The following is a 26,622-nucleotide window of genomic DNA, read 5'->3' on the forward strand; positions in this document are numbered from 1 at the left end:
CAGACGTCGCGTTCGACGCTGCCGGCACCACATTCCTGTGCGACGTCTCCATTGGGCAGCCACGTCCCGTCGTGCCCGAAGGGTGGAGACGGCAAGTATTCGACGCCATCCATAATCTTTCCCACCCAGGCAGGAAGCCGTCGCAGAAACTGGTGGTGGCCAAGTTCGTCTGGCACGGGCTCAGGAAAGACGTGCGCGACTGGGCCAGCACCTGCGTGGTATGCCAACGCTCCAAGGTACATCGCCATACCATGGCCCCGTTGGCGCCTTTCGCAGTACCCGAGAGGCGGTTTGACCACGTTAACGTGGACTTGGTAGGGCCCCTGCCACCCTCCTGCGGGTACACCCACCTCCTCACAATGGTCGACAGAACCACCCGATGGCCGGAAGCCATCCCGCTGTCTTCGACGACGGCCGCCGATGTAGCTCGGGCGTTCATCAGCACTTGGATCGCCCGATTCGGCGCCCCATCTGACATTTCCTCCGACCGGGGACCCAAGTTCATGTCAGAGCTCTGGAATGCCGTCGTCCAAGACCTCGGGTTGAAACTCCACCGCACCAGAGCTTACCACCCTCAGGCCAACGGGTTGTGTGAACGGTTCCATCGCTCCATGAAGGCCGCGCTCCGAGCCAGCCTCCGGGACGATGGCTGGATCGACAGACTTCTGTGGGTCATGCTGGGACTCAGGGCCGCTCCCAAGGAGGACCTTCAATCCTCGTCCGCCGAGCTCGTCTACGGACAGCCGCTGCGGGTTCCCGGGGATTTCGTCCCCAACGCAACGGAGCCTTGGTCCGCAGCCCATCAGCGGTCCGACCTTCTAGACAACGCCAAGGTTTTCGCTCCAGTGCCCACGTCGCAGCACGGCCTCCCGCAGTCCCACATTCCACTCGACCTTCGTGCGGCGGAGTACGTTTTCGTCCGCCACGACGCCCACTGGGGACCACTGCAGCCACCCTACGATGGGCCATTCCACATCTTGGAAACCGGGGACAAGACGTTCGTCGTAGATGTCGGCGGCAAGCCGGACTGCATTTCCGTCGACCGCCTCAAGCCGGCCCACCTGGATCTGGACCGACCCGTTGAGTTGGCACAGCCCCCGAGACGGGGCCGACCTCCGCTTTCCACGCCCTCCGTTCACCACCGAGCGCCCGAGGTCCCCCCGACGAACCCCCTGGTCTCCACCCCGGAATCGAGGAGCCGTTCCAACCGATTGATCCGGCCCCCCCGATGACTGACATTGCCAGTACTTGTGAATTCTGGGGTGACGTATGTGGCGGAGGCCACAAAGGGACAATAACACAATGTGTACCCAATGCTGTTATATGTACCTAACACAATTCACTTTGTATAGCAATGCTGAGGTATGTACATGCTGGGTTGGGTTATTGGTGCAGGGTCCCTTTAAGAGTGTTGGACCCTTTAAGAGTGTCGGGTTATGTGATGACTCATCAGCCCCTGCTTGTAACCCTGCACGGGGCTGAGGTTTTTTCAGTCCATGTGGAGATGTGATAAAAGCAGGACACATTTTGTCCTTTACCTAAAGAAAGTCTCAGCCTGTTGATTTCTGTCGATCCCAACATGCTCTTCACTTGCCTAGATGAGTGCAGCTCCAACAACACTCAAGAAGCTCGACACCATCCAGGACAAAGCAGCCTGCTTGATTGGCACCCCATCCACCACCTTAAGCATTCACTCCCTCCATCACCGGCGTACCGTGGCTGCAATGTGTTTCATCTACAAGATGCACAGCAGCAACTCGCCAAGGCTTCTTCGGCAGCACCTCCCAAACCCACGACCGCTTCCACCTAGAAGGACAAGGGCAGCAGCCGCATGGGAACACCACCACCTCCAAGTTCCCCTCCAAGTCACACACCATCCTTATTTGGAAATATATCACCATTCTTTCATCGTCACAGGGTCAAAATCCTGGAACTCCCTGTCTAACAGCACTGAGGGAGCACCTTCACCACACGGACTGCAGCAGTTCAAGAAGGCAGCTCACCGCCACCTTCTCAAGGGGCAATTAGAGATGGGCAATAAATGCTGGCCTTGCCAGTGATGCCCACATACATAACCTTAAAATTGAGCTAGGCTGTTCAGGGATCATATCAGGAAGCACTTGTTCACATAGAGGGCAGTGAAAATCTGGAACTCTCTCCCCCAAAAAGCTGTTGAGGCTAGGTCAATTGCAAATTTCAAAAACCTTGATAGGTTTATGTTAGGCAAGAGTATTAAGCGTTATGGAACCAAGGCGGGAAAATGGAGTTAAGATGCAGATCAGTCATGATCTCATTGAGTGGCGGAACAGGCTCGAGGGGCTGAATGACCTACTCCTGTTCCTATGTCCCCATGTACTGTTTCAAGCAGTTGTTAACCAGTCCACTAAAACTAGTACATGAACAAAATTAAATCCCCTATGTCTAGGCTCATAGATAGGAATTGGGCACGTGGGCAAGTTACACAAAGGTGAAAGTTAGTCGTGCGATCTTACCCCAGCATGAACCAATACCTTCAGAAGGAGAAGAGCAAAGAATGGTGTAGTGTATGTAACCTGTACCACCTTAAGAGGATACCTTAAGGTGATGGACTACTTTTTGATGGCTCCTGTACATTGTAGTACCGGTGGTGACCACACCGGTATATAAACCCTGCAGAGCAAAGTGTATCCCAGTTCAGCCCTGACCCTCAATCACTAAAGACCTGTTTACTTACTTCTGTAGTCTGTGTCCTGTTATTCAGTATAACTGCAATTGAAACCACAGACTCAACAGTGGCGACGAGTCTGATCTTACCTTGTGGCAGTTTTGCATCAAAGGAAGCTTCGTCCTCAGGAACGGGCGTCGAAAAAGGGCACCCGCCCTCAACATCCTGCATCGCACGGGAGGCCATCGGAAACCCGGGTTGGTTTGCTGACCACGAAGTCAAGCATCAGTGAGCATCCCTTCTACGACAGCGGCGGGTAAGCCCGATCGAGCGGCACGGGGGGGAAGTCGGCCGAGTTGTCAGGGGAGAAGGGGAGGGAAAACGATGAAAAGGGCGGAGAACACGGCTGCAGCCAGTGTCAGGGGCCGGACTGCAATCGGGCAGAGACGCGCAGCAGCCAGAAAAGCGTTTATGGCCACAGGGACCGCGGGAGCGGCGGGGGAACAAGAGCAGCAACGCAGGGGAAAATAAAGGACCGCTGGGAGGCGTGGACGGCAATAGCGTGGGAATCGCCATTTTGAGTCGGCGGGGGAAGAAGACAAGTGCGGGAAAAGCCGCCAAGCGCGGGAAAAGCCGCCATTTTGAAAAAAAAAATGAAAAAAAAAATAATAATAATATCCAAAGGGGAAGGAGAAACTCAGCAAGGATGCCAAAAACGGGTAACATCACTGCTTTTGATAACGATGTGGAAGATTGGGCCACTTATGTGGAACGCATCGAAGTTTACTGTACAACGAATGAGGTACCGGAGGATAAGAAAGCACTAACCCTATTAAACTCAATGGGTGCAAAGATGTACGGGTTATTAAGGAACCTTGTAACACCAGACAAACCGGTAGGGAAGAGTTTCGCGGATATTGTTACTATCCTGCAGGAGTGTTTAAACCCCACGCCGCTGCTGATAGCGGAACAATTTAAATTCTACAAAAGAATTCAACTTAAAGAAGAAAGCAATGCTGAATTCCTAACAGAACTGCGCAAGTTATCAAAGTACTGCCAGTTCGGAACAGAACTAGCAGACGCACTGAGAGATAAGTTTGTGTGTGGGCTCCTAAGGGAAGGAACCCAGAAGCGACTGCTGGAGGAAAAGGATCTTACGCTGGACAAAGCTTTCAGCATTGCAGCATCCCACGAGGTAGCAGCACGAGGCACTGCAGAGATACAGCAAAGGCCATTGGAATTCAGCACCAATGAAATGGCATTGGGCACAGTAAAGTGCTATCGTTGTGGAAGGACAACGCATGACCAGAACCAGTGCTGGTTCAAAGATAAAGAATGCCGGCAATGTGGCAAACTTGGTCACATAGCGAGAGTATGCCGGTCAGGAAAGAAGACCAGCAGCAAAAAGTCACCGCAGGAGAAGTACAAAAAAGTACACAAGGTGACAGAGAACAGTTCGGATGAACAGAAGACGGATTCAGACTCCAGCAGTAAGCAACTGGGTTGTCTGAAAATACATAATGTGGGTAACACAGCAGACCACCAAACTATCTGGGTCACGCTTCAGATAGCAGGAGTCCAAGTGAAGATGGAATTGGACACTGGGTCGGCATTAACGGTCATGAATAAGCAAGATTACAAAAGGTTATTCTCGCACATTCCCCTGAGGGATACGGAGATTGTATTGAAAACATACACGGGGCAAATAGTATACCCCAAAGGAATGATAAAAGTAAACGTGATCTACAATGGTAAAGAATTTCAGAAAATGGACTTGTATGTGTTACCTGATGGAAGTCCGCCACTACTGGGACGGGAATGGATCCGGAGAATAAATGTGGACTGGCATTCCATACAACCACTGACTGTAGATGCCTGTAAGGAGGATGACGTCAAACCTAAACAACTGTCCAAAATCTTAGACGATGCTAAGGAGGTGTTCCAACAGGGACTTGGAACACTGAAAGGAATTACGGCAACCATCAAGGTTGACGAACATGCAAACCCAAAATTTTTCAAAGCCAGACCGGTGCCTTATGCGATACGACCTGCTGTGGAAGCAGAGCTGGAAGGGCTAGAACGTTCAGGGGTACTGTCCAAGGTGGACTGGAGCGAATGGGCTACACCCATTATTCCTGTCATGAAGCGTTCGTTGAGCAACAAGCCGGGGGAACCTGGGAGTGTTCGCATCTGTGGCGATTTCAAGATCACTGTTAATCCGGTTCTTCACATGGTGCAATACCCACTTCCACGGATTGAAGATATCTTCACTTCGCTGTCTGGCGGGAAACACTTCACTAAGATAGACCTGGCGCAGGCGTACCTACAGATGGAAGTTGCTGAAGCGTCACGTCAGTATCTCACGATCAACACGCATAAGGGCTTATATCGGTATAACAGACTGGTTTTTGGAGTGGCATCGGCTCCAGCGATTTGGCAAAGGGCCATGGAGCAGGTATTGCAGGGAATTCCAGGCACACAATGCTACCTGGATGACATCCTGATTACAGGAGATAACGATAACGATCACCTCGCGAATTTGGAGCAGGTGCTCATCAGATTGAAAGAATATGGGCTCAGAGTTAATCGCCAGAAATGCGAGTTCTTTCAAAAGCGAATCTCGTACTGCGGCCACGTCATTGACCAGGAGGGGCTCCATAAGTCACCTGACAAGATCGAAGCTGTTGTAAAAGCTCCTGCACCGGAGAATGTATCCCAGTTGAGGTCGTTCCTCGGGTTGGTTAACTATTACCATAAGTTTCTTCCAAATTTATCCACGGTGTTACGCCCGCTAAACACTCTTTTGCAAATGGGAATACCATGGAAGTGGAGCGATGATTGTAAGCGGGTTTTTCAAAAGAGCAAAGCACTGATCACCTCTAAGGAAGTGTTGGCTCACTTTAACCCAACGCTGCCTATTCGCTTAGCTTGTGATGCTTCTCCATATGGTATCGGGGCAGTGCTCTCACATAAGTTTCCAGATGGCTCGGAAAGGCCAGTCGCTTTCGCATCCAGATCATTGACCTCCGCTGAGCGCAACTATGCTCAGGTAGATAGGGAGGCTCTCAGCCCCGTGTGGGGAGTTAAGAAATTTAACCATTACCTGCAAGGCCAAAAGTTTACGCTGCTGACAGATCACCAGCCGTTGGTTTCCATTTTCAACCCTAAGAAGGGTGTTCCGGTAATGACGGCGCAGAGGCTTCAGAGATGGTCCCTTTTCCTAGGGGCACATCAATATGATATTAAATTCAAAGGTACAAAGCAACATGGTAATGCTGATGGGCTGTCGCGCCTGCCACTACCTACAACGGAAGAGGCACCGGCAGTTGACCCTGTAGAGATATTTCACTCAACCATCATCGAATGCTTACCAGTCACCAATGCGGGTATTGAGAGAGAGACCCGAAATGACCCGACACTGTCTCGGGTCTAGGACTTGACAGTGAAGGGATGGCCAGCACATGGCGAACCACTGTTACCAGCATTCTCAGCCAGACGAGAACAGCTGTCCGTATGTCAAGGAACATTGATGTATGGAACAAGGGTGATTATTCCTCCAAAATTAAGAGAGTTCTGAAAGAATTGCACGAAGGTCATCTGGGGGGAGTCAAGATGAAAAGCCTTGCTAGGGCTTATGTGTGGTGGCCAGGTATCGACAAACAAATAGAGGATCTGACTAAAAGCTGCTCAGGGTGCCAAAAAGTTCAAAATGCACCTCCAATTGCACCGCTGCATCCGTGGGAATGGCCTTCAGCCCCATGGCAACGTGTGCATATCGACTTTGCAGGTCCATTCATGGATTCCATGTTTTTGATAGCAGTAGGCGCACAATCTAAATGGCCAGAAGTGATTAAGATGCCGACCACTACCTCTGAGAAGACGATCGCAGTTCTAAGAACCATATTTGCAAGGAATGGGTTGCCGGAGCAAATATGTTCAGACAACGGACCACAGTTCGTGTCAGAAGAATTCAAGAAATTCATGAAAAAGAATGGGGTGAAACACTATACATCTGCCCCATATCATCCGGCTACAAATGGGTTGGCCGAGAGATTTGTTCAAACGTTCAAAAAGGCGATAAAGGCCATGAGTGAAGACCATATTCCACTACAACACAAGGTGGACAATTTCCTGATGGCGTATCGAAACGCCACGCATTCAGTGACAAATCAAAGCCCTGCCATAATGTTCTATAACAGAAGGTTGCGGTCCCGGTTGGATTTGTTAAAACCCAATGTGCGAAGGGAAGTCGAAAACAAGCAATTCCAGCATGTAAATAACAAGGCCACTCGTAGTTTCGAAATAGGACAACCAGTGTTGGCCAGGGACTATAGGGATGATAAATGGCAACCTGGAACAATTCGTGCACGACAAGGACCCTTGATGTACATGGTAGACGTTGGAGAGAACGTAATACGACGTCATGCTGACCAACTTGTGGAATCGAGAACAAGGGTCGACCCCATGTCTACGGCAGAGACACCAGTTGAAGAACTTATTGAGCCTGTAGCATCTACCTCAGACTCGAACGTACCTGATGATGTTCAATCCATAAGAGATCAAGTGGATGAGTCACCCCAGCAACGAGAACCAGAGACCCCTGAAAGGCGTTATCCGGGCCGGATCAGGAGGCCTCCTCAGAGACTGAATCTTTGAACAGTTGTGTGTAAATTGTATATATGTTATCCATGTAATGTTTAATTTGGTGTGTACACTGTTAAGCTAAATGGGGAGGAATTGTAGTGTATGTAACCTGTACCACCTTAAGAGGATACCTTAAGGTGATGGACTACTTTTTGATGGCTCCTGTACATTGTAGTACCGGTGGTGACCACACCGGTATATAAACCCTGCAGAGCAAAGTGTATCCCAGTTCAGCCCTGACCCTCAATCACTAAAGACCTGTTTACTTACTTCTGTAGTCTGTGTCCTGTTATTCAGTATAACTGCAATTGAAACCACAGACTCAACAAATGGGTAAGCAAATAAAAATTTGCCAGTAATTTCCGCAAGGTTTTTCCGATTTTGTGTTGTAACTTCTGTGGAAGATCAGCAGAAACCCGGAGAAACTGAGTAAATGTCTGTTAATGCCATTTCTCAGAGGTTTCTGCGATCTTCTACTGAAGTTAGAGCAGGAGATTGGAGAAGCCGCATGGAAATTCTACCCCATTGTATTTATACATACCAACGAATGTAAATACAGGCAGACAAGCACAGAATGTCACAGAGACAGGCAAAGATACTCCATTTTAATAACAGTGTTGGAACTGTCCACGTGGAGTAGCAGAAAGTCACCATTTTACACTTTAATGAGAAACATCCTACCCGCAGGTACTATCATTGCGTTGCAGTGTGCGCCAGCAATGGGTTTTCCTGCAAGCCAGTTTTGATAATCCCATCTGGATCCATCAGTCCAAAACTGTATATTATCCTGAGTTAGAGAAGGGGAGCAAGAGAAATATTTTTCAGGGAAATTATCCCAGATTTATTGATAAAAATTAGAAAATATTAAAGGAAATTTGAAATTTGAATATATGAGTTATATTTACCTTGTAGAAATCAGAGCTACCGATCCAAATCTTAAGTGGTGGGTTAGTCATCTTTTGTACTAAATTTAAGACAAAGTCGTTATTCTTGTTGCTGTGTATTGATGCAAGGTGACAACCAGGTAAAAGGTTTTGACAGTATACCTAACAAAGAAAATATATTCAAACATTATATGAGATTTATTCATTCACTAAAATCTTACAAATTACACACATTGACAGCTTATTTGCAGGGATATTTATATTTGGTGCAGCTTTTTGAAGGGTTATGCATGACCAACTGCTCTCACTAGGTTCCTGACTTTGGAAGTGTCCCCATAGCTGGATGGGAATTGAAACAATGTGCTTCTCAATATTTCCGAGCGTAATAAAATGAAGGTTGCTGTTATCCTGCCACGTTTGCATTGTTGCTGCAAGAAGACAAGTTTGGCAGTGTAACTCTGGAGTCAGATGATCAGTGGTGTACATTTAAGGAGTTATTTTACAACTTCCAAAAAATATATATTCCACTAAGAAAAGGGTATAAAAGAAAAGGCAGCCATCCGTGGCTAAGTAAAGAAATTAAGGATAGTATTCGACTAAAAACAAGGGCATATAAGGTAGCCAAATCTAGTGGGAGGATAGAGGATTGGGAAAACTTTAAAAGACAGCAAAAAATAACAAAAAGATTGATTAAGAAAGGGAAGATAGATTATGAAAGTAAATTAGCAAAAAATATAAAAACAGATAGTAAGAGTTTTTATAGTTATATAAAAAGAAAAAGGGTGGCTAAAGTAAATGTTGGTCCCTTAGAGGATGAGACCAGGAAATTAATGGTGGGAAATATGGAGATGGCAAAAACACTGAATGAATATTTTGTATCAGTCTTTACAGTAGAAGACACTAAGAATATCCCAACACTGGACAAACAGGGGGCTATAGGGGGGGAGGAGCTAAACACGATCAAAATCACTAAGGAAGTGGTACTCGGTAAAATAATGGGACTCAAGGTGGATAAATCACCTGGACCTGATGGCTTACATCCTAGGGTCTTGAGGGAAGTGGCGGTAGGGATTGTGGATGCATTGGTAATAATTTTCCAAAACTCCCTGGACTCGGCAAAGGTCCCGGCAGACTGGAAAACTGCTAATGTAACACCCTTATTTAAAAAGGGCAGTAGACAGAAGGCTGGAAACTATAGACCGGTTAGCCTAACATCTGTGGTAGGTAAAATTTTGGAGTCCATTATTAAGGAGACAGTAACAGGACATTTGGATAATCATAATTTAATAGGACAAAGTCAGCATGGTTTTATGAAGGGGAAGTCATGTTTGACAAATTTGCTGGAGTTCTTTGAGGAAGTAACATATAGGGTGGATAAAGGGGAACCAGTGGACGTAGTGTATTTAGACTTCCAAAAGGCATTTGACAAGGTGCCACACAAAAGATTATTGCTTAAGATAAAAAATCACAGGATTGGAGGTAATATTCTGGCATGGATAGAGGATTGGCTATCTAACAGAAGGCAGAGAGTTGGGATAAATGGTTCATTCTCAGACTGGCAATCAGTAACTAGTGGTGTTCCGCAGGGGTCAGTGCTGGGTCCCCAACTCTTTACAATCTATATTAACGATTTGGAGGAGGGGACCGAGTGTAACATATCAAAGTTTGCAGATGATACTAAGATGGGAGGGAAAGTAGTGAGTGAGGAGGACATAAAAAACCTGCAAGGGGACATAGACAGGCTAAGTAAGTGGGCAGAGATTTGGCAGATGGAATACAATACTGGAAAGTGTGAGGTTATGCACTTTGGCAGGAAAAATCGTAGAGCAAGTTATTATCTTAATGGCAAGAAACTGGAAAGTACTGAAGTACAAAGGGATCTGGGGGTCCTGGTGCACGAAACTCAAAAGGTTAGTATGCAGGTGCAGCAAGTGATTAAGAAGGCCAATGGAATGTTGGCTTTCATTGCTAGGGGGATAGAATATAAAAATAGGGAGGTATTGCTTCAGTTGTACAAGGTATTGGTGAGACCGCACCTGGAATACTGCGTACAGTTTTGGTGTCCATACTTAAGAAAGGACATACTTGCTCTCGAGTCAGTACAAAGAAGGTTCACTTGGTTAATCCCGGGGATGAGGGGATGGACATATGAGGAGAGGTTGAGTAGGTTGGGACTCTACTCATTGGAGTTCAGAAGAATGAGAGGCGATCTTATTGAAACATATAAGATTGTGAAGGGGTTGGATCGGGTGGATGCAGGGAAGATGTTCCCGATGATGGGTGAAACTAGAGCTAGGGGGCATAGTCTTAGAATAAGGGGCTGCTCCTTCAAAACTGAGATGAGGAGGAACTACTTCACTCAGAGGGTGGTAGGTCCATGGAATATGCTGCCCAAAAAAGCTGTAGAAGCTACATCATTACATAAATTTAAAACAGAAATAGACAGTTTCCTAGAAGTAAAGAGAATTAAGGGTTATGGGGAGCAGGCAGGAATTTGGACATGAGTCTAGGTTCGGATCGGTCATGGCCCTGTGGGTAGCGGAGCGGGCCCAGGGGCCGTGTAGCCTGATCCTGCTCCTATTTCGTGTGTCTAATTCTGTTAGATTCAGGAGATGGTTCTGTGATAGTGGATTGGCGGTTAGGATCAGATCAGCCATGATCTTATTGAATGGCGGAGCAGGCTCGAGGGGCCAATTGGCCTACTCCTGCTCCTATTTCTTATGTTCTTATGTTCTTAGATCACAGAATACACCCAGTTGATCAGTTGATAAGGTTCAAAGCCAAATTCAGATTTTGCAGGCAGCAGTATAACTCCATTTTCCACTTTCACTTTACAGGTATATATTTGTATAATGTGCACATGCATGCACAAATGGGAATGCATTATCACATTAATGCCTATGGTATGCACACTTCCAGGGAATGGGAACTGGCTTTGGCATCACTATAAAAAATAAAATATGTGAGTGGCTGTATAATTTGGGCCCATACTATCATCGAGCGCTAAAAAACTAATCGGTATGCAGGCTCAGTGTACAATATAACTTGTAGTGGCAAAAACATTGGACATCCAACGTATGTTACTGTGACAGTGGGCAATTCAGGTTCCCTGTGTTGCCAAGTTGCTAATCTCAGCCACATCATTGTGGGGAAGTGTTGGGGAGAGGTCAGGTCTATCCTCATGAAGGGAGAAAAAAGCTGAGAGAGAATCATCCCTAGCTTATTGTCTCAGCTGGTTCAGAATAACACTAAAAGAGAGCCAGCCGTAGGCTGCCTATTTACCTCTCAGGTTTAAGTAGTGCACGAACATGGGAGATGAGGAAACTGTGTGAAAATAGAACACATATCTCCACGAGAAAGATTTAAAGGAAAAACACAATCCCACTCTCCTGTAAAATAGTCAATATTCGTACAGAAATACTCAGTGCAACTGTATGAAATTCCTTATTTTGATGGAGGTTTTAACCTATTTATTTTAACCAGGTTAATGTAACTATTAAAACTGCACACAGAGGAATTTGGTATGAACAACTAAGCACTGGTCCATTAATATTTGCATTTTTTAATTTCAAGGCCCATGGGAGTCAAATTCCTCCTTTCAATACATTTAGCAAAAAGGTTGATGTGAAAATGAAATAGGATTTTCTGAATTGTGCTCGCACTGATTTTTACCACTAATGTTAGACAGTTTCACCCCCAATGTATTTACACTGATTTTGCAGCGACCGTTTTTGTTTTGCTTTTTTCTCATCTTGCTGTTGTGTCCTTTACATTGCTTTCATTTATTTCCTGCTTCTGTTTATCTTTGTTTTCATCTTATTTTCAAAATTTCATACGTTTTTGTAACATGTTTTGTGATTGTCTTTTAAATGAAGCAGGTATAGAGATGTGACTAAAACAATCAGTGTCACAGAGGTACTTAGAAGGAGTTTTGAGGCTAGAGTTATTGTGATGGTGAACCAATAGATCCATAATACAGCAATTGTTCCTTTCTCAACAATCAGGAGTGCCAATTTTCTGCTCCATAACCCGAGTGTGCTGATCTCAGCCGTAGCTTGCCTACTATATTACAACATATATATATATATATATATCTTGTATTACTACACTTCAAAAGTACTTCATTGGCTGTGAAGTGCTTTGGGATGTTCTAAGGTGGTGAAAGGCGCTATATAAATGCAAGTTCTTTCTTTACTACTACCAAGGCTAAGATCAACTAAATCATTACAAGCAACTGTTCGTAAATATTTTCCATTTGAGGGCTTCCAGTTTCACATGGACAATGGTATTGTGTTCTGGCTTTGATGAATCTTTTCATACCTCTGCTTCAATCCAGCTCAATTTCTCATTGATGAACTGGAGACAGGTAAAGTTATAATCAGCCCAGCCAGAAAGGCAGGGTATGGTGCACAGGTCTTGGACGAGCTGAATCGTGTGAACTTCAATCTGCCTTTGAGCTGAAAACAAAAAAACATTCTAGTAATCCAGAATTCATTAAGCAAAGTTAAATCGGCCAAAATAATGAATGATTTTTAAAAATCTAAATTTTAATATGTTCAATATAATGTTTTGCAGAATATTTTTTATTAAACTATAGCCTAGAAATTGTTGCTTGTGATATTAATGCTCAATACTGCTATTTTAATGGAAGATGTAACCATATTTATTTGAGGCAGGTCAATCCCTCTATTGAAATAGTGGGGGGAAGAATAACATACAAATATGTGAAGTGTATGCTGATATGAACTATTTTAGGCTTATATCAATGTGCTATGGGATAAGTAGATATCTTTTGAAACTGTGAAAAGCTAGTTGCTTTTAGGATTCACTCAGCTGAGAGTTTGAGAGCTCTAACAAGATCATTAAAGATAAATTTAGGAACTGGAGACAGGTAAAGTTATAATCATGCCAGCCAGAAAGTGTCAGCCTTGGCTCATTTCTGAGTCAGAAGGTCATAGCTTCAAGCCCCACTCCAGCACTTGAGCACATATTCGCAACTGACACTCCAGCGCAGTACTGAGGGGGTGCTGCACTGTCAGAGATGCTATCCTTCAGAGGAGATGTTAAACTGAGGTCCCACTTCCCTCTCAGGTGAATGTAAAAGATCCCATGGTACTAGTTGAAGGAGCAGGGGAGGTGTCCTGGTCAATATTTATCCCCCCCAACCAACAGCAGCAAAATAGTTTAATTAGTCATTTATCTCTTTACATAAGAACGTAAGAATTACGAGCAGGAGTAGGCCATACAGCCCTTCAAGCCTGCTCCGCCATTCAATAAGATCATGTCTGATCTTCGACCTCAGCTCCACTTTCCCGCCCAATCCCCATATCCCTTGATTCCCCTAGAGTCCAAAAATCTATCTATCTCAGCCGTGAATATACACTAGTTTACTATTTGTTGGACATTGCTGTACACAAAGTGACTGCCACATTTGCCTATATTACAACAATGTCTACACTTCAACAGTAGCAGTTTGGGACTTCCTGAGGTTGTGAATGACACTATATAAATGAAAGTTCTTTCTCTTTCTCCTATATTTGTGTGTATTTTGAAGATAAAAATAATTCTCTGCAGTGGCAACCAAGAACAAACACATGATTTACTTCTTTTTAAAGATTCATTTATTGCTGTGGTAAATTCATCCATTCAACAGAATACTGGAAATGAATACTTTCTATAATAGGAAGTGCACTTGAACTTTGGCAATGAGACATACTTTATTTCTGATGAAAGTAGCAGAAGTCAAATGTGCAAAACGTCTCACTGAGCTAAAAGAGAAGGTTCATATCTCAGTGAAATAGTTTACTAAAAGGAAAAAGGCAATTATTGCCTCAAAAACCATAAGCCTACACTAAGGGGGCTTGGACAAAAAGGATATAACATTTTCAAAACCAGAAATAATGCAATCCAAGGAATCTTCCAATGTTAGGATTCCTTGGACAAATTAACTTGTCCAATCAGGTGCAATTGGGCTCTGTGCACCACCAACGAGTTTACTTATCAGTTGGGAGGCCTTCCAGTTTTGATGTTTTTATTTGTTAGATATTTACCTGGTTGCAGACAAGATAATTCATGTAATGCAGACAATCCAGTATGTGACACTTGAAAATCATTTAAATCATTAGAATTCTAAGCCTTGATTCTTGAAAAGTTTGGCAAATCTGTCTTTGGAGCCCCAGTTAGTGTTCATGTATGAACTTGATCAGTCGGCCAAGTCTGATCCTGCCTTCATGTGATATCCTCACATGTGCGCCTTATAGAAGGGGTTCACTAAACTGTAATCAAGAGTTGGAGTCCGGTAGACTTTTCCTCTTCCTAGTTCAAGGCCGGCCCAATTATAGTACGAGTGTCATTTTGGCTCAGTTGGTTGAACACTTACATCTGAGTTAGAAGCTTGTTAGTTGAAGTCCAATTCTACAACTTCAGCATAGCTATAAACTGATATTCTATTGCAGGCCAGAGGAAGTGTACCTTGTTGGAGGTGCCAAACCTCTTATGAGGCATTAAACCAAGACCCCATTTGCCTAGTGGATGTTCAAAATCCCACTGAACTGCTCAAAGATCAGGGAGTTCTCTTGATGTCTTGGCCAATGGTTCGTATGGGTCAGTGTCATTCCCATCAGTGCATTCACCTACTAATCTGATTAAAGTAGCTATTGGCCCAGAAATTTGGGTCGGGGGCTTCCCGCGGGTGCAAGCCCCCGACCTGCACTTACCTAGCGCGCCGGCCGTTGAGCTGTGGGCCCACGAGGGATTCCGATCCTGGGCCTCCTCCAACTGCCGGCACGCAGTGCTTGCATATCCCAGGGGTGCAGTTAGTTTGATGCGTCCCCTGGGATCACGTGGGCCATGGAGAGCCAATGGTAGCAGGGAATGCTTCATTCATAAGTTTGACAGGAAGAGCTGGCAAACCTATAAATACTATAAGCCCCAAAACATCACTAAAACTTCAAAGAATTTTTTTTTTTAAATCACAATTTTAAAATAACTATAAATTACATGAAATAACTATTTAAAACGATCATTTAAATTTTTGAAAAAATTAATTACATTTTCTAACGGGGCTAAAAATAAACGTACCTTTCTTTAAAGTATTTAAAAATAATAAACCTATGGGAAAAATGTTTTAATTTTAATTAATTCACCACTTACCTTGTTAAAAGCAGGCCTTGCGCCTGCTTTTTTAAAGTGTAACTGCTGGAGACTTATCCTCCCGGAAAAACCTGGAAAAAAACCGTAAGTTCAATGCGCACGCGCAGCCTCTCCGGCGCACGCGTTCCACCTCTCAACCCCTTCTTTCAGGGGAACGGAAGTGCCGGTTTCCTGCGCATGTGCAGTGCATGCACGAAACCGGCACTTCCATTGGGCCTATGGGTGAGTACCCCGTGCGTACTCACCCGTGGAGACCTGAATTTCTGGGCCATTATCTTATTTTTGTAGACCAATTGTTTTGGATGTTGCTACCGCCTCTAAAATTGATGGTAGAATCCAGGAAACAGAGGAAAACAGATAATTAAAATGCTTACAAATGAATGGTGTAGAATAGATAGATTTGAGTATGCCAAACAAAAATAAAGTAAATATAGAATTATGATATTAAAGATAGAAGCAACAATAGGGGAAAAGAGAAGATGGTTGAAGCAGAAGTGTTTAATATTTTTCATTTTGATTTTGATTAATAGGTTTATAACTAAACAATTTTCCATGCAGAAGGAAATAATGTAAACCTAGTGCCTATACACTTTAATTACACACCAGCTTTTCACTCATGAAACTGATGCAAAATCATTACAGTACTTCATTTAGTGAAATCTGACATTTAATTATTGGATTAATTGGTAATTTTCTGCTTGGCTGGTAATGTTTAACGCTTGTGATTAATTCACAGCGTGAAATTTAGTTTAGCAGTAATAACATGCACAAGTCTATTTAGGGCCCAAAAACATAGCCTTATGTTGAACTTTGACAGGATGTAAACGTTATTTGTGAGAGGACAACCCCACCCAGTCATTAACCTTGGATGCTTCATTTAGTTGTGGCTATTCAGTTCCCTCAAACTGTGGGCCTCAATAACACCTTCCAGTCAGCATTCTCCACTCAAACAATAATGTTAAAAACACATTAGATAGATAGACATTAGATAAGATGATACTAAGTTAATAATAATTCTCCTTTAGGTTGAAATTGTGCTGTGCAATATTAATAACAAATGCATTGATATGAATTCCTCTGCCCACTATATTAATTAAGACAGTAAAGTAGCACATTAATACATTTGTTACTGAATTGCACTGCACAGTTTCAACCCGTTTAATATTTTTTTCAAAGCAATACTGATAATATGTTTATCACAATGTAATTTTAATAGTGTAAAAATGTTTGAAACTATAGTTTCCAAAAATGCCTGAATATATATTCTATCCTGTAATAAGCATCTACAAAAATAAATTAGTACAGAACAGTTAATTGCTATTTTAACAGTAAATAAAATGCAACAAATGCTATTGTTCTTGTGAGTATCGAACATTCTCTGCATTTTTCAATACGTGGATACATTTCCATATTTTAGCATGAATATGTGCAGAACTTGGACTAATTATTTTTGTCTGAGTTCGCCATCCACTGGATGTCAAATTGGTTGGCATTTTTAATGGCTTAAAGCACACCAACTATAAACCATTTTGCAAAACTAGATCATAAGATCACTAGTCAAGTTCAGATGATAAAGGCACATCAACACATTTGATCTCATCCTTCCAGAATACCTGCCCTATAGTCTTCCCATCACAACATCCAGCTGTTTCTTAAATGAGACCAGTATCCTGGGATTAACCAGAATTCCAGGCAAATTGTTCCAATTGTTATGACCCTCTGTTGAAAGAAATACTTTATGGTATCTTTTCTAAATTTGCCCTACATACCACTGAAAATGCGCCCTCATGTCTTGTCATGTCATATCTGAAACTATTGTGCCTGGTTTACTTTCTCTATTTTCATTAAGTACAAGATACTCAATATAATTGTGTGATATTAATTAAAATGTAACTTTCCATGTGCCCTTTTAATTGGTGGATCTAATCTGTTTATGATAAAGCATGAGGAGCGATTTTAACCCTCTCCACCCGGTGGGCAGTTAAAATTGCTCAGGTTACTTACCTGCCGGAAAGCCAGGAACCTATCGAATTTTAACCTGCTCTCCTGAGCAGGCAGCAAGGACACTCGCCCAAACTGGTAGGGTCCTTCTTTACTTATGCATGTCGGATCCTGATGACACCATCGGGACCTGACTTCAATTTTAACTGGTGGTCTGCACAGCGAAAGCCGCCAGGTGAAGACAGCAGGAAGAGGAACTGGGACTAGAAGAGGCCCAAATAGGCAAGTATTTTTACTTTCCTTGTGGGGCCACAAGGGGCAGGAGTGCTCCTCCAAGCCCAACAAGGAAAATTTTGGCCTTCTCTACCTTCCCGAACATGACACACCCGTGAGATGGCCCCTGAAGCTCATCCTGCCACCTACCCGGTGACATTGGGCGGCCTCCAGGCCACACAATTTTCCGACACTTCCTGCTGACTTCCCGCCTGTTCCCGGCAGGAAGTCATCCAGTGGTATTTAATGAGACCTGGGAATTAAAATTGCTCGGACCTCATTTCTGCAGCAGATTTTCTAACTCACAGCACCACCCTTCTGCCCAAAACCCATCTGGAGTTAAAATTGGGGCCAATGTGTTAAACTGGCAAATGTTGTGCTAATTATCAGCAGTCGCTGCCCAGTTTGAATGCAATGGCTCCATTTTCTGCCCAATTTTGAAAAGGTGCTCATGCAAATGATAACATTATATTTGAATAAAACAATAACCAGGAAATAATGTGCCAACTCCAGTTATATTCTCCAACCAATTCCTTTGCTAATTCTGCTTTTTTAGTTTATATGAGCAGCATTTAGTCACTCAAGAAAAATTCAATCTTCTGACAAAAATATAATTGATTTGTGCAAATAAAGTTAATTCTTTTAAAGTTGCAGTTTGTCAAAATTAATTGCTACTAATGGGGAATTAGATTTGAAAGATATGAAAGACTCCTTACAATATTAACAAGGATAGAAACAATTAACCTGAATTGACTATTTTAGCCTGATTATAATTTGGTACCAGTATCAAGCAATCTTAAATACAATGCATTGGGCAGCAGATTTGCAGTATGCTTACAGTTCACACATCGTTCTCACCTAGCAACAACAGATCTTTAGCAAGTGCCATCTCTCTCCTAATGCTAAAATGATTGAAAATTAAGATTAAGCTTGTCTTTACACTGGATTGCAATTAGACTGCAGCCTGTGTAAAAACCAAGCAGTTTGTGACTACCCTTTTGGAGCTGGGCTCACTTTTCTGAGCTGTAGTGTGCTCAGATTGCCGAGCTATCGGTTTTTGTTGGCGCACATCTGAAACTGCTTTGCATCAATGCAGAAGCAGAAGTATGTCGAACCTACCAGGTAAGCAAGAAGAGAAGATAGTTCTGAGAAATTCACAAAATTGCAATCTAAGTACTGCACCAACCTTGAATATCACTGTAGAGTAATGCCCCAACTAATGAAAAAGCCTTCAATATGGAATACATCTTTGAAATGCAGGTTCTGTTAAACTGATAGAAATGTAAACCGTTGGGAGTAAAGGCAGAAAGCTGGAACTGTGCTCTTGCTCCCAGACTGACTTGTGCAATTTATAGCGTGATATTTCTGTGCATGCTCACAGCTGAGTAAACCTAATGTCCTGAAAAGGCTTTTTGTTAAACACAAAAATAAGTTTCCACTACAAAAGTTTTAATGAGAGTTCAATGACTAATATGAAATGCACTGCATTTTGCTTCACACCCTTGTGGCCATAGTGTTAAATTGTGGTCCCGCCCTTCTATGATATCTCAACAAATAAAACTTGTAAACAGTAATGATAAGCCTTCAATCATTCATTTCATTCATCTCAATCACCCGAAGTATTCTGCATGCATGACTACTTCTAATGAAATATCCAGCTGACTGCTCTATTTGAATTTTAAAAGAAATTAATAAAATAAATGCAGGCATATGAAGAGGACAATCAGCCAAGTATTATTACAACCGATTGTGATGATACCAAAGAACGAGATGCACACATGGGCATTATCTGTAGACAAAGAATGTCCTGTGTCAAGATATAAATGTCTTCCCTCTACAGGTCCCCACACTTATTAAGTATACCTGGGGGAAATCACAGGAGAGAATGAAAGATAACGTCTGCATGGCCTTTTCTTTTCCCACCTCCAAATGAGCTTTGGTCTCGGACCCAGGACTAAGCTAGATCGGGACCATATCAGAGGCACAGAGTTTTGATTCGTTTAATTTACTATACAAACAGGTTCAGGTGATTTTACATATGAATCCATTGGCCTTTCTTTATAATAAGCAAGGTGATTATAATAAGCAAATGATTTAGTAACTAAAGGGATTAGTTTCCGCGGTGGCTCTCTGACTTGTGTAAACCCCAGAAAAACAGCATTAATGGAGTTGACACCATTTTCCCGGGGTTTCCATGGCTCTCCGGTCCAAGTTATGGTGGATGATCGGGAAAACCACCACGGAAATTTATTTGCAGGTTGAAGGATAAACTTAAATGCTCTTGTATTAAACTGGGGAATGAAACTTCTTCTTCTTCTTAGGCAGTCTCTCGGATCCGAGGATGACTTGCTTCCACATTAAAAATGAGCTTGCAGGTGACTGATTAGTTCAATGTGGGACCTACAGTCTCTGTCACAGGTGGGGCAGATGGTGGTTGAAGGGGCGGGTGGGTGCGGTGCTTGGGTTGACGTGCGCTCCTTGCGCTGCTTGCGCTTGGCTTCCGCTTGTTCCCGGCGAAGAGACTCGAGGTGTTTGGCGCCTTCCCGGATGCTTCTCCTCCACTTTGTGCGGTCTTGGGCCAGGGATTCCCAGGTGTCGGTGGGGATGTTACACTTTTTCAAGGAGGCTTTGAGGGTGTCCTTGAAGCGCTTCCTCTGCCCACCTGGGGCTCTCTTGCCGTGCCGGAGCTCCAAGTAGAGAGCTTGTTTTGGGAGTCTCGTATCGGGCATGCTGACAATGTGACCCGTCCATCGGAGCTGATTGAGCATGGTCAGAGCTTCGATGCTGGGGATGTTGGCCTGAGCAAGAACACTGACGTTGGTGCGCCTATCCTGCCAATGGATTTGCAGGATCTTGCGGAGGCAGCATTGGTGGTACCTCTCCAGTGCTTTGAGGTGCCTGCTGTACATGGTCCATGTCTCTGAGGCATACAGCAGGGCAGGTATCACTGCTGCCCTGTAGACCATGAGCTTAGTGCCGGGTTTGAGGTCCTGGTCTTCAAACACTCTCTTCCTCAGGCGACCGAAGGCTGCACTGGGACACTGAAGGCGGTGTTGGACTTCGTCGTCGACGTCTGCCCTTGTTGACAGTAGGCTCCCGAGGTATGGAAAGCGGTCCACATTGTCCAAGGCCTTGTCGTGGATTTTGATAATCGGGGGGCAGCACTGTGTGGCGGGGGCAGGTTGATAGAGGACCTTTGTCTTACGGATGTTTAGTGTAAGGCCCATGCTCTCGTATGCTTCAGTGAAGGTGTTTATGATGGTTTGGAGTTCGACCTCCGAGTGAGCGCAGACGCAAGCATCGTCTGCATACTGTAATTCTACGACAGAGGATGGGACGACCTTCGATCTGGACTGGAGGCGACGGAGGTTGAACAGTTTCCCGTTTGTTCTGTAAATTAGCTCCACTCCAGTGGGGAGCTTACTGAGGGTGAGATGGAGCATTGCAGCAAGGAAGATTGAGACGCCGTAATTGTGACCATCTTCAAGAAAGGTGATAAGTCCGATTGCGGTAATTACAGAGGAGTTTCCCTGCTATCTGCCACAGGGAAAGTCATCGCAAGAATCCTCCTCAATCGCCTTCTCCCAGTGGCCGAAGGGCTCCTTCCAGAGTCGCAATGCGGATTCCGCCCACTAAGGGACACAATGGACATGATCTTCACTGCACGTCAATTACAAGAGAAATGCAGGGAACAGCACCAACCACTGTACATGGCCTTCTTTGATCTCACAAAGGCCTTCGACACTGTCAACCGTGAGGGATTATGGAGTGTCCTCCTCAAATTCGGCTGCCCTCAAAAGTTTGTCACTATCCTCCACCTGCTTCACGACGACATGCAAGCCATGATCCTGACCAACGGTTCCACCACAGACCCAATTCACATACGAACCGGGGTCAAGCAAGGCTGTGTCATCGCACCAACGCTCTTCTCAATCGTGGAATGAAACACTCCTATTTTAGGCACCCAGAATCAGCAAATGTCAGCTATAGCATAGTTAGCTGCAGAACAAAGCTCCCTCCACCCCATGCACCTTACTCCCGGAATGGTAGCATAATGGTAATGTTACTGGACTAATAATCCAGAGGTCCTGGACTAATGATCCAGAGACGTGAGTTCAAATCCCACCACGGCAGCTGGGGAATTTAAATTCAGTTAATTTAATAAATCTGGAATAAAAAGCTAATATCAATAATGGTGACCATGAAACTATCGGATTATCGTAAAAACCCATCTGGTTCACTAATGTCCTTTAAGGGAAGGAAATCTACCATCCTTACCTGGTCTGGCCTATATGTAACTCCAGACCCACAGCAATGTGGTTGACGCTTAACTGCCCTCTGAAATGGCCTAGCAAACCACTCAGTTGTAACAAACTGCTACAAGAAACAATAATAAGAATAAAACCGGACGGCCCATCTGACATTGACCTCGGCACCGGCTACGGACATGACAATGGCACACCCAGCCCAGTCGACCCTGCAAAGTCTTCCTCACCAACATCTGGGGACTTGTGACCTCTACCACCTAGAAGGATGAGGGCAGCAGGCACATGGGAACACCTTCCCCTCCAAGTCACACATCATCCTGACTTGGAAGTATATCGCTGGGTCAAAATCCTGGAACTCCCTCCCTAACAGCACTGTGGGAGTACCCTCACCACACGGACTGCAGCAGTTCAAGAAGGTAGCTCACCACCACCTTCTTAAGGGCAATTAGGGATGGGCAAGAAATGCTGGCCTTGCCAGCGGCGCCCACATCCCATGAATTAATTTTTAAAAACTCACGAGCAGTGAGTTCTTGTCCTCGTGACCTCTCTGAACAAGGTTGCTAACTGTGCAGTGTTGTGCCATGGGCCTATGCCCAATAGGATCTGGTTAAGACTACCCAAACCATAGCTCATGCGAAACCAAGCAAACTAAATCTATTTGTATTACACAAAAAGGTGCTTGGGGGTTGCAAATACGATTCAAGTTCTCAATTAATGCAAGACGTTGATGAAGTGGATGTTGTTTGTATAAAAACAAAAGAATGATAAGGTAAATCTAGCAAATGAAATAAATTCTTCATGTTTAGAGTAATTGGCTTATGGAATGGACCGCCATGCGGTAAATATTGACTCAGTTGAAGCATTCAGAGGGGGTTTGGATTCATGGCAGGTTTAGCCATATATGGCTTTGAGATAGAAAAACAATTTTAAAATGTTTGATTTGTTCCCGAACAGGTTTTGGTTGTTAGGATAAGTTCAATGGGGTGAATGATTTTTTTCTTTCATTCCTGCTTTCTTGTGTAGGTCATAGCCATATGTGAAATTCAATAAAAATTTCAATTAAAAAAATTATAGCATTTATTTCAGTAAATAATATTGTAATTAGTCTGATTTTCCTGGTGAGCAATGAACTTCTTAAATGTATTTGTGAGGGTTTTTCCTTGGGTCCTATTAAAGGAATCATATGGATTTAATTGGATGTGCAATGAATATGACATTCATGCATGTGATTACTGGAAGGTCCCTATTCCAGATTATATAAAATCCAGTATAATCAGCTAGGACAGAAAACATACTGTATATACTTCTTATAGGGTGTGTGTGTAGTGGCCAGAAGAGTGCGACAGTGAGCTACTCTCAAGTCTAAAAACTCTTTTATTTCAGTCATAGTTACGTAAGAGGGATCTGGGTGTCCTAGTGCATGAATCGCAAAAGGTTAGTATGCAGGTACAGCAAGTAATTAGGAAAGCTAATAGAATGTTATAATTTATTGCGAGGGGAATTGAATACAAAAATAAGGAAGTTATGCTTCAGTTATACAGGGCATTAGAGAGACCACATCTGGAGTACTGTGTACAGTATTGGTCTCCTTATTTAAGGAAGGATATAAATGTGTTGGAAGCATTTCAGAGAAGGTTTACTAGACTAATACCTGGAATGGGCGGGTTGTCTTATGAGGAAAGGTTGGACAGGCTAGGCTTGTATCCGCTGGAGTTTAGAAGATTAAGAGGTGACTTGAATGAAACATAAAAGATCCTGAGGGGTCTTGACAGGGTGGATGTGGAGAGGATGTTTCCTCTTGTGGGGGAATCTAGAACTAGGGCTCACTGTTTAAAAATAAGGGGTCGCCCATTTAAAACAGAGATGAGGAGAATTTTTTTCTCAGAGGGTCGTGAGTCTTTGGAACTCTCTTCCTCAGAGGGCGGTGGAAGCAGAGTCTTTGAATATTTTTAAGGCAGAGGTAGATAGATTCTTGGTGAGCAAGGGGGTGAAAGGTTATCGGGGGTAGGCGGGAATGTGGAGTAATCGGATCAGCCATGATCTTATTAAATGGCGGAGCAGGCTCGTGGGGCCGAGTGGCCTACTCCTGCTTCTAATTCATATGTACGTATGTTCGTAACACCAGAAATGGGTACATGAACCGCCACAGAACCAAAGAAGAGATTAGAAGAGGTAACCAAAAGCTTGTTAAAAGTGGTGGGTTTTAAGGAGGGTCTTAAATAAGGAGAGAGAAGTGGAGAGGTGCAGGGGATTGGGGAGGGAATTCCAGAGGATAAAGCCTAAGCGGCTGATGGCACAGCGCCAATGGTGGGTAGAGTAGGGAGAGCTGCACAATAGGCTGGAGTCAATGGAGAGTTTGGGGGCGGGGGTGTGTGGCATTCGTAGGGCTGGAGGAGCTAGATAGGGAGGAAGGAAGGCCATGGAAGAAGTTAAACACAAGAATGAGAATTTAAAATTTTGGCCATTGAGGAGCCAATGTAGGTCAGCAAGGACAGGGGTCATGAATGAGCGTGAAATGGTGTGGGATATTATACCAGTAGCAGAGCTTTAATGAGTTGAAATTTATGGTGGGTAAAAGATGGGAGGCTATCCAAGAGAGCATCTGAGTCATCGAGTCTACAAGTGACAAAGGCATAAATGAGGGTTTCAGTAGCAGATGGACTGAGGCAGGGGCAGAGGTGAGCATTGTTGTTTAGGTGGAAATAAGCAGTCTTTATGCTGGAGCGGTCATGGAGTCGGAAGCTCAGCTCAGGGTTGAACAGGACGCCAAGGTTGTAAAATTTACACAATATAAGAGGGCCTATTTTATGTATTGAGGAAGCTTGCTGAGCAGGAGCACATATTGGGAAATAGCAGGCATGATTTAATGGAAATTAGTGAAGAGCACAGCTGTGAGGGCTCAGAGGCTTTACCACAACTCACAGCTAGAATTATTCTTTTCTTAATTTTTTATTTTCCCCCAACTCACTCAATTACTCACTAATGCATTGCAAAACAGCTGCTTGGCTCACAATTTACTGACATGTCACTGCTGTTCGATTTCCATTTACCATTGTGACACATCTTTCTGTTCCATTTCTAGTTATTTACAGTCAAACGAAATATAGAGACAGAAAGAGGAATGAAGAGGGAAAGAAACAGAGTGGATTCAGAGAGAGTGAAAAGACACAGAAAGAAAAAGTAAGAAAAGTATTGAATAGAACAAGCAGAAGAAGAACGCAATCTTAATCGTAACTGCAAATTTTTGGGGCTAAAATATCCAAATTCAACTCTTATCTGTCAGAGTTTTGATTATGTGTGAGCACGACTGATGTGCTCTTGTAACCATACTTAGGTTCAACATTTTTCCCACTGAGCCTCTTTCTTTGTAAACGCTCTGCTGCAACATTCTGCTCACCTTGGTAGAGTTCATCGATGAGCTCTTATTCTGCCATTACCCTGAGGCTGAGTTGACCTAGTTAAGCTACAGCACTTTATTCCTTGTAGCTTAACTGAAAAGGATACAGAAATTGTTTTTAAAATATAGTCAGTAGACTCACTGAGGAAATATGATGGTTTCAAATGGGCTCATGTGGAACATAAAGGCTGGTATAGACCAGTTGGGCCAAATGGCCTGTTTCTGTGCTGTAAATTCAATGTAATTCTATGTAATATTTATGGTAAATTAATTGAAATGAACAAATTGAACTTAAAGGGTACAGTTATACAGACACTTTCACATCTTTGTGAAGCAGCTTGGGCATGCACTGATGTAAAAGTGCTAGAGTATCTCAAGTTGGATTGGCAACCTAACTATCAAGCACAGCAAAGCGAGATGACCTGTACAGTGTCAATCCAGTCTAATTGAAAGCCAGGCTGTCCATTGGATCTCTAAACTTTCCAGAGTATTGGCTGAGAGTAAATAGGTTTAATTAGAGCTAAAGGCCTGGAAATGGGATTGTGCCTGAATTGGTGTGCGATCCGGGTGCCACACACACTGCAAGCGCTTAATGAGGCCAATGGCAAGACCGCAGCAAATTGGGCCAGTGGCCTCATTAGTATGGTGGGGGAGTAACAATATTGGCTGGCTGGGGTGCCAGCTGAGGGCTAAGGTGGGTTCAGGAGGAGGAGAGGCAAACAAGAGGGAGGTGAGCACTAGCCGACAGTGGCCCGCAGTTTTCCACATTAAGGTATTTTTATAAAAAACATACCTTTTTGGTAGGGGCCTCCAATGGCTCCTTTAGAGACCACTGATTAGACTGCATGCAGACCAGACGTTGCAGGCCCACGCCTGCTGCATTCAGCGCAAACCAATTTCTGGTTTGGTCCTAAACCAGACATTAGGGTTTAGAAATTCGATAGAGCCCGAAAACGAGCAGTGCCACCACGGACAGCTCCATTATTTTGGTGCTGCCTGCTGATTTGCATAATTGGAACACACAGCCTAGCGAGGAAGGCACTGCCTCAGGCTGTGCCCACAGCAGGAGGTTCAATCTAGCGTGGCCGTAGCGTCCCTGGAGCAATGCTGCCTTTTCTTAAAGCAAGGCTGACATTTTAGAAAGCAGTCTCGAGCCCTTAAGGGGAACTGCCTTCTGAAAAAATATAAAAATCATTTAAAAATAGGCAGTCTCTAGCCCTTATAGCTCAACTGTCTTCTGGGGAAAAAAACATGAAACAATCATTCCAAACTAGGCAGTGTTCATCTTTTAAAGCTGAACTGACTTCTGCACGTAAAAATTGGTAAAAGCTTCAGCACTAACACAAATGGCTCAACAGACCACGGAAGGGGCACCCAGGGTCTCGCATGCAGCACTCCAGCTTTGTGCAGGGGGTCAAC

General features: G+C 44.0%; 1 protein-coding gene across 2 annotated transcripts in view; it reads right to left on the reverse strand.

The window, feature by feature from the left end:
- The window catches only part of LOC147125082 (lectin-like), a 97,594-nt gene that overhangs the window by 14,272 nt on the left and 56,700 nt on the right, over nucleotides 1-26,622 (reverse strand). For both annotated transcript variants that reach the window (XM_085997137.1, XM_085997129.1), the window contains exons 2-4: nucleotides 12,493-12,629; nucleotides 8,194-8,334; nucleotides 7,970-8,075 (exon numbers count right to left, since the gene is read on the reverse strand). In XM_085997137.1, the coding sequence (XP_085853263.1) occupies nucleotides 7,970-8,075; nucleotides 8,194-8,334; nucleotides 12,493-12,629 (384 nt within the window). The remainder of the gene's footprint in view (nucleotides 1-7,969; nucleotides 8,076-8,193; nucleotides 8,335-12,492; nucleotides 12,630-26,622) is intronic.

This window comes from Somniosus microcephalus, chromosome 1 (genome assembly GCF_052327205.1).
Source record: "Somniosus microcephalus isolate GS21.2 chromosome 1, FLI_Smic_1.0, whole genome shotgun sequence".
NCBI classification, from domain to species: Eukaryota; Metazoa; Chordata; class Chondrichthyes; order Squaliformes; family Somniosidae; genus Somniosus; species Somniosus microcephalus.